Raw genomic sequence first — 9,082 nt, 5'->3', positions numbered from 1 at the left:
GCGAGTGCGGGATCGTGGATGCGCACTGCTGAGAAGTCCCATGATAGGACGAAACGGCCGTCCAGTGCTTCCAGGTTTTCGATGGTGATCTAGCTTCAATTGACTTACGATCTCAACTCTATAAAATAAAAAACCTTTTCCTACTTGGATATCATCATTGTACAACAGATAATATTTGGTATGCATTTAATCTCATATCTGCATAAAGAAAACACCGTTGTAGCGTTTGTTTGAATGTTATATTTAAGAAAATTGTGACCTAAAGCATTGAGCATAATGTCTTTAAAAATAATCAATACAAAATGTTTATGAGATTAATGAAATTAGAAAGGCAATTGTTCAAAAGAGATTATTCACCCCCTTCCCATCCACCATCAAAATAAAAAAACGAAAAGTGAGCGTTTTACAGAGATTCCAAGTGGAGTTTATTCATTAATTAAAAAAATGTAGGAGGATGATGAGAGAAGTGGGGGGTTATAAAAATCAGAATCTGGAAAAAAGTATTTTCAACAAAATAATACGGAATTGAATTGAGATTCTGTTAGGAATAAGATAAATAGTTTTGGGATGGAATAAGAAACACATGTACGCACAATCTCCCTAGTAGATCAACGCTGACGTAGCAACAGTATTAATACCACATGTACCATCACCTCGATACATACGGAAGTAACCCTGAAAGTTAAAATAAAAGAAAATATACACAGATAAAATAGTGTACATAAGATATATGTATTATTTATTTATTATTTATTTGAACACATAAATATTGGTACAAGGAAACACCAGATAAATATGCGCCACACAAATCTCATTTGATTTATGTGAGAGCTGTGATACTGCCCGAGTGCCCAAATCGAAGCAAGTGGTTTTCTTAGTGGGACCACACCCGGAGCCTTTGACCTAAAAGTCTGATCCACAAGGAAGTGGAGCATCGTAAGGAGATGCAGTCCCATGGTAGCCAATCACCTACAATATGTTCATACGCCATTTGTTCGTTCAGGACACTGGAGCTCATGTGCATCATTGATATGGAATCAGGATTTTCCAACTCCCCTAGGTGGACTATCCGTGTCCACCAACCCGGTTAAAGCGCCAGAAATTCGCTTTTCGACCTCTCAACTTTGTGGCCGGTGACCAACAGTTGGTTCATACGCCATTCGTTCCTTCAGGATACTGGAGCCCATGTGCACCATTGTTTTGGAATCAGGGTTTTCCAACTACCCTAGACAGACTTTCCGTGTCCACCAACCCGATTAAAGCGCAAGACATTCGCTTTTCGTCCTCTCAATTTCGTAAACAACACCGCCGTCACGAGAAGGCAGTGAGTAGAACTTCCCTGGCAGAGGCTGTATACGCGTGGCCATATGAGAGCATTTCAAGAAGGAAAGTGGACTCTCCCCACTCTCGGCCGTACCAGGGCATTTGGTAATTCAAACGAATATTGATAAACAATAATCACTCATTAAGTATTGTAGTAAGACTATCTTTAGTAACAGGATGCAAATAACGCTCTTCAGTGCTATTCATTTGCATAATATGCTTTTATATGGATTTTATACACGTACTTCGACAGAATTCCATGTCAAGTCGAAGTATAAAACTGTAATGAGTGATTCAAAATGACGGTTTATATTACAACTTTAATCGTATCGACGAATTAACATAACAACATATCAAACATCTTTATTTTATGTGCTGATTTGTATTATTTTATACACAATTAAGTAAAACCGGATGTAATAACTACCGAATTACGATAAGATCATCAGTACACACTGATGTTTAATGAATTAGTATATATTTATCTTGAAAGAAACAGATGAGAGGGAGATTTCTTTTCAAATACTCGATATACTAAGTCCACCTTTTTTTGCCATTTTTTAATAGACAATATGACAGCTTCCTCAGCGCGATAACTGATATTATGGTAAGATGTGCTACACAATCTTATCTGTTAATAGGACGATAGAATGGCTCGACAAACACCAAAGGCGGTTATTATTTATCTGAAGTAATGAACCTATTTAGCTGAGAAAGTCCATCAAAAAATAAAGACTAGTTGATTTAATGTAATTTAAGTAATGAATGATTACAGTAAGATGCTTTTTATCAGTTATGCGAGTGAAAAAAAACTTACGTTTTCACCCCATTCAACACCCCAACTATTTTTTACAATCCAGAAGGGCTCATTTTTCTCGGAAACTCCATAACCAACAAGTAAAACCGCATGATCAAGCAGATACTTTGAACAGAAGATCCACCATGGATGACTAATTCCATGTTGATAAAACTAAATTGGGATTTGATAGATTTATTTTATTTTTATTTAAACACATAAATATTGGTACAAGGAAACACCAGATAAATATGCGCCTCACAAATCTCATTCGATTTGTGTGAGGGCTGTGATACTGCCCAGGTGCCCAGACTGAAGCAGGTGGTTTTCTTAGAGGGCCACACCCGGAGCCTTCAACCTAAAGGTCTGATCCACAAGGAAGTGGATCATCGTGAGGAGATGCAGTCCCATGGTAGTCGGTGACCAATGATTGGTTCATACGCCATTTGTTCCCTCAGGATACTGGAGCCCATGTGGACCAGTGGTTTGGAATCAGGGTTTTACAACTCCCCTAGGTGGATCCTCCACATCCACCAACCCGGTTAAAGCGCCGGACATTCGCTTTTCGTCCTCTCACTTTTGTGAACAACACCCCCGCCACGAGAAGGCAGTGAGTAGGACTTCCCTGGCAGAGGCTATATATTCGCGTGGCCATATGAGAGCATTTCAAGAAGGAAAGTGGACTCTCCCTACTCTCGGCCGTACCAGGGCATTTGGGGGCGATTTGATAGATAAATTGGGATGAAACGTCATGGAAATAAAAATTCTAAAATTCATTTATAATAATTGTGGTGTATAGTTGCCGAAACTTACTAAAAGTCTAAAACCATAATGCACTAGTTATTTTGTAGAAAAATTCTACTATATGATATTTATACATATATTATACGACAGTCAAAGCGAATGTTTGTCATTATAAAAAGATCCTATGGGAAATACAGTTGCCTTCAGTGAACATTGAAACTAGTTGAAGTCACTCGACTTTACAACGGGGTGATTTGATTAAGTAGGTTAGTCCGAAAATGAGAATAAATTTGTACTCATAACAGATAAATCGACATCAAATACAATCATAACACCCAATATTTTATATACCAGTAAACTGTAGGAATATCAAAAAACACTTGGCTTGCAACTGAAGATAATTAGCAATGAGCAAAGAACACAACTCTTCATGGACATTTTTAATCAAACTGAAATACGACAGAAAAAGTACTTATGTTGACAGGCTTAGCTATAAAGTAAATAGTTAAATAATATTATACAAACCATTAAGCAGTGTGAATCAAAATATGTACTGGAAAGATATCTGCCTGTGTTATCGATTTCTCGTATGTCCTATGGCCCGTCAAATGTCACGTGAAAAAATCGCTAATCAGAATACTGACCTTGTTCCTGTGCTAAATCAATGACACTTCAACCAACACTAGCAGTCTTAAGTGAACCCTGCGTCCCTATCGGTCCTCCGTATAGTAGCTTCTCGCCTATCCAACCCCGTTCAGTCCAGAACGCAAATATCAGCCTCCGCTATATGAACCGTATATATATATATATATATATATATATATATATATATATATATATATATATAATCTGGTTACTTAATAATTATCCAATCAGAATATGTGTAATAACAGTTCATAGATAATTCTTAGCAGTCACCATTCATTTATTTCTCATTCAGATACAACGATTTATAATATAAATATTTCCTATTGTATAGGATGCTGGTTCTTAACGAAAATATCCTAAGTCAAAGTAAGAACACATCGTACTAGTCTACATTGTTTAAAAACAGTCAGGATTTGGTGTCCTGACCGTTGCTGCTAGGATATTTGGAATGCGTTTCTCCCCATCTAAATGTAAATTGTTACTTCAGGACTGGCCTGCGTCAACACCTGAACTGAGGATAGGGAGTGAAATAGTCGAATGCGTCGACAATTTCACTTATCTTGGAAGTTTGATCAGTCCTAATGGGCTGGTGTCTGACGAAACCTCAGCACGGATTCAAGGGGCTCGTTTGGCTTTTGCCAACTTACGTCTGTTATATCCTGGTGAAGACATAAGTACGGGTAACTCCCAGCACCTATTAATGGACTATTATTCTATATATACTCTTATTGTATAACTTCAGTGATTAGATTATATATATATCATAAGGCTGTAAAGTAGGGTTGCGTGGATTAATAAAACCAGTGTCTGAGTTTAGTTTCAAGGGATTGAATTATTGAGGTTATTCAAAATTACTAGCACAACTCGATGACTTGTACGTAATAACTAACAAAATTATGATTAACAACTCATAACAACTTCATTACTTAACTAAGTGCAATTAACGACTAAAAAATTCGACATTCAACATTTTTTTACACTAATAAATCCTATTTTTAAATCTATTGATGAATCATATGTTTGAAAGAATAATATAGTAGAAAATATGGTATATACATAAAGAAAACCAAAATATAATTTGGGGACTGTACCTGTAAAAGCAATGCATTCATACCAACACTAATTGTTGAATTATGATAGAGCCATGCAGCAAGTTCTGTTTCATCTTGAGTTAAATTTACTGAACTATTAATGTAAACTGCAACACCATCAGTTTTCAAATGACATTTCTCATTTTTAGCATCATAAGGATAATTATCTTCAAGCATTAAACCACCCATTTTTATGATTGATTCATAGGCATTCGATGGAAGACCACCATTACAACCATCATCTAAACCGTCGCAGTCAACAAGTTGCTGTAATTAGCATGAATTATTGAGAATAAAATATTACAATTAACTCAAAGTTAGTTGTAACAAGTACAAATACAGTCAGAAAATATGAATACACCTAAATGCCATGGTACGGATGAGAGTGGGGAGAGTTAGCTCTCCCTCTTGAAATGCTCTCACATGGCCACGTGCATACAACCACTGCCAGGGAAGTCCTACTCACTTTCATCTCGATGCATTACTGTTGTTTACGAAGTTGAGGGGAAGAAAAGCGAATGTCTTGCGCTTTAACTGAGTTGGTAGATACGGAAAGTCTGTCTAGGGTAGTTGGAAAACCCTGATCCTAAGGAAACAAATGGTGTATGAACCTATTGTTGGTCACCAACTACCATGGGTTCGCATCTCCTTACATTGCTCCACTGTCTTTGGATTAGACCTTTAGGTCGAAGGCTTCGGTTGTGGCCCCCTAAGAAAACCACCTGTTTCGGTCTGGGCACCCGGACAGTATCACAACCCACGCACAAACCAGGTGACTTATATGGTGCATATATATTTGGTGCCCCTTCGTACCAATGTTTATGAGTTTAAGTAAGTAAATAAAATAAACAAGTATTTGATCCAATATCATTATTCTTACTGACGATGGTTTTCTGAACAGCTTCAGTGTGAATTAATTCATCAATCAACACAAGGATTCCGTAGGTCACTGATTACCCATATGCAGTATGCGTACTTGGCTGTCGACTACAATTAATATATGAGTAATAGTGATACTGCTAAATCCGAAAATCACGATGTAGGTAGGATATATTTTATCCGTATACACTTTATTTTCCAACTTACTGCTTACAGAGCCATATGTTAGTCAAACTACCAAAAACATATACACAATGTTCAGAGGTGAATTTCGGACTTAAATGTCTAGATCTAACTTTTAGGTTCCTGTCGTTCCCATAGCCTTAAACTAAACATACCAAGGTTAAGTGAACGACATGAGTTGTAGGTTGACTTGAAAGGTTAAACATGAATAATACGAGAAATGTTAATAATTTACAAGATGGGTTTATCGAACAATTTCACTCAATGAGGCAGTGGTTGAAAAATTCATAATCTAAACAATTGAACGATATACAGGATAGAATGTAGCGTTGCTATGCATTTTTAACACACTTTATAACTAGTCAAACCTTAATGAAACGTACACAGTATTGTAACAATATGGGGTTACTTGAGCTACAAATCAAACCACCTTCAAGAAAGTCTACACGAAGAGAATTATGTACAAAATAACCCATATAGAGTGGTTTTAATTAACGTTTTTATTTCTGCATTTCTTTCGCTGAATGCAAAACACTGGTACAGGTCTCACTTACATTAATTTGTCAACTCAATATTAAAACCACTGCTTATGCCTTCGGCGAGAATTTTAGTATAACCTGTAAATACATTTATTTGATACGGCAAATAGTGACAAAGTGTTTCTGCTGGATGAAATTTCTCTCTATTTTGAGAAATTCGACTTTACTATTGAATACAACTCTATGTTTGTGACTGGTTCATACTGTTTGCGTGATGAATGGTGATCCTAGTCGGTTGTCCAAGCCAAAGTAGGTAGGGTGAAATTAGAATATAATATGGGACATTACCTAATTTAAATTCCTGAATGTACAGACTGATGAATAGGAAATAGACTGACCTGCTCACTTAGTGATAATAATTTTCCAGTTTTGCGGAACCACTGACTTTCAACATTACCAGTGGTTGAGAATGCCCAACAAGAGCCACACATTCCTTGATTTTTTACTTCAGTTACGGCGCCTTTTTCTCTCCAATCGAAGTTTTTTGGTATATTATTAACCTCCTTTCCCAGCGAAGTTGGTGTATTACTTCTACTAGACGGCACTACCCAGGAAGCAGTTAGATGAGTGCGTGCGAATTCATCAGCTAATGATAATTACGATTACTAAAAATGTGTATACCAACTTGTTAAATCTGAATAAGGTGTCACTCCATAAATGGCTGAACCTCTTTCAAATACCTGATACAATTGTGCTTTCAAGATATTCGACTTGAAGATATTGAACCTAATCTCATCTTCTAAGCAAAAAGGTATTAATTTCCAAATATTAAATGAAACTACCTGTCTCATGATACTGTTTTCTATATTTTAGCTTGAATTGTACATATTTCTCATCCACATTTCCAGGCAGCTTAAAGCCTAAGTACTGAAACAAAGCAAAAAAGTAAGGAAGAGATAATGTTTTTTATCCGTCGAGGTATCAAACAACAGAAAAACAAGGAACATTGTGATGCACTCGGCATTCCTTCTCCACCTTTTACTAGTTTAGCTACAGGAAATTAACCTTTTGTTAAACTCGTGATACTACTAACCAATGACTACGTGATTGATGATATTTTGTTATGCCACTCAAATAGGATGAATCTAATTAAGGCAGTCTCATGGCTCACAAGAAATACGGTGTATTCAACTCATGTGGATCCGTCACTGGAATTGGTCCTTAATCATAGACTGTATAACACGAGACAAAATAGACGTAGCCGAACGTACGTACTTAGTTACTTACCTAATCCTGTTACCCCTCGTGGAGGATAGGACGCCTACCAGCACTCTACATCCAACTCTGCCCTGGACAATCTTTTCCAGTCGTTCCCAATTGCTATTCACCCTTTTCATATCTGCTTCCAATTCCCGATGCAATGTATTCGTTGGCCCTCCGCTTTTCCGTTTACCTTCAGGAATACAAGTTAGCGCCTACCTTGTGATGCAGTTTGATGATTTTTGTGATGTATGTCCTATCCGTTTCCAACGTCTTTTACTAATTACCTCTTTAGATGGAAGCTGGTTTATTCTCTCACACTAGACTGTTGCTGATAGTATCCGGTCAACAGACATTCAGTATCTGGAGAAGACAACTGTTTATGAATACTTGTACTATTGTGATGATGATTGTGGTAGTTCTGGAAGTTTCAGCTCCGAACAGTAGAACTGTCTTGACGTTCGTATTGAAGATTGTGACTTGGATATTGGTTGAGTTTATTTGAATTCCATATGTTCTTCAGTTGTAGGCTTTTCTTTAAATAAACCAGATGTGGGATATACAACCGAATTTAGATAGTTTGGTTCATTCGCGGCAAACTGTTAATGTCACTAAATAAACGTACCACCTACAACAAGTTACTACGCTAATGATAAGTTCGCTTGTCGTGAATAAGGCAGTCCTTGAAAGAATATATTGCTGGGGACTTTCAGATGTATGGCATGCTATAAATACTAAGACATAAAACTAAACCCGAAAACATGAATTTAACAAATAATTACCTCGAGGTTTACAGGCATTCTCGGGATAGCAGATCGACAACTTTCAAGATACAACATGCTATCGTCATACACTAGACCCTTTCGAAAGCTTAAAACGAAATCACATTGTTGAAACTTTAAGTATTACAACGCTTATTCAAATGCAACATACTCCATATGCTTTTAACAAGCAAGGTCCCAAGTGTGCAATAGATACGTATTCCACTTGGTATTTGGGGCAAATAGTGGGGGCCAACAAAATGGAGAAATAATATTTATAACCCTTTATATTCTGTGAGAAAAATTAAATATTAAAGTTCAAGGATACAGTTTGTAGTGTCTGATTAGCGTCAAATGCTACATATCTGTAGGGCTCTCTTGAATATTGGTTATAAAATTTCACCAACGTAGGAAGTAGACGTTCTAGAGGTCCTTCACTCAATTCGCCTTCGGAGTGTTCATTGTAATAAAGCAGATCATCTTGTCCACCAATCAAAAGAGCTAACAAAACAGAGAGAGAAATCATACGAGACTATATCAGCTGATTCAGTGAAACGGATTTGGTGACCTTGTGAGGAAAAAGGTCGAAGTTCGAACTAAGATTTTCAACTATGTTTGATAATGTGAGCGGTAACTAGAGCTTAAACCCTTTTGGGTTTGCATAGGTGGACTTTGTGTTTTTCGATATTGAATTATTAATGTTCGGAAGTGGTTCCTAGTTAAAAGGAGGTACATATACTTCAGTCTTCAGTAGTTTTGACAGATCTGTAGTGACCGGCCAGTCTCGATAAGAACACGATTGGAATAACAGAAACAATTATCATTATTGTGACCAATTGTACCAGAGATTGTTTTACTGTATTTGTTTAACTGTATCAGTTTCACTTCTTGTTTCGCTCTCCGCCTTGTTTGGTTCGA

At 36.9% G+C, this 9,082-nt stretch overlaps 1 protein-coding gene across 3 annotated transcripts; it reads right to left on the bottom strand.

The window, feature by feature from the left end:
• Nucleotides 1-220: 220 nt before the first annotated feature.
• Smp_034410.1 (cathepsin F (C01 family)) lies at nucleotides 221-8,732 on the bottom strand (the record flags this gene model as incomplete). Of its 3 annotated transcripts, none has more annotated exons than XM_018795516.1 (9): nucleotides 221-675; nucleotides 2,141-2,293; nucleotides 4,603-4,869; nucleotides 6,542-6,789; nucleotides 6,829-6,942; nucleotides 6,986-7,070; nucleotides 8,186-8,299; nucleotides 8,337-8,456; nucleotides 8,493-8,732. In XM_018795516.1, the coding sequence occupies 9 exons, from the start codon at nucleotides 8,688-8,690 to the stop codon at nucleotides 601-603; spliced, it is 1,374 nt and encodes a 457-aa protein (XP_018649822.1). The 3 variants fall into 3 exon arrangements, with proteins under 3 accessions (XP_018649822.1, XP_018649823.1, XP_018649821.1); XM_018795517.1 differs by having other exon boundaries at nucleotides 601-675; nucleotides 6,829-6,939; nucleotides 8,493-8,690; XM_018795518.1 differs by lacking the exon at nucleotides 8,186-8,299 and having other exon boundaries at nucleotides 601-675; nucleotides 8,493-8,690.
• Between the last annotated feature and the right edge of the window lie 350 nt (nucleotides 8,733-9,082).

This window comes from Schistosoma mansoni, chromosome 2 (genome assembly GCF_000237925.1).
Source record: "Schistosoma mansoni strain Puerto Rico chromosome 2, complete genome".
Classification (NCBI taxonomy): domain Eukaryota; kingdom Metazoa; phylum Platyhelminthes; class Trematoda; order Strigeidida; family Schistosomatidae; genus Schistosoma; species Schistosoma mansoni.
The sequence above is the reverse complement of the archived record's forward strand: the minus strand, read 5'-3'. Positions and strand labels throughout refer to the sequence as shown.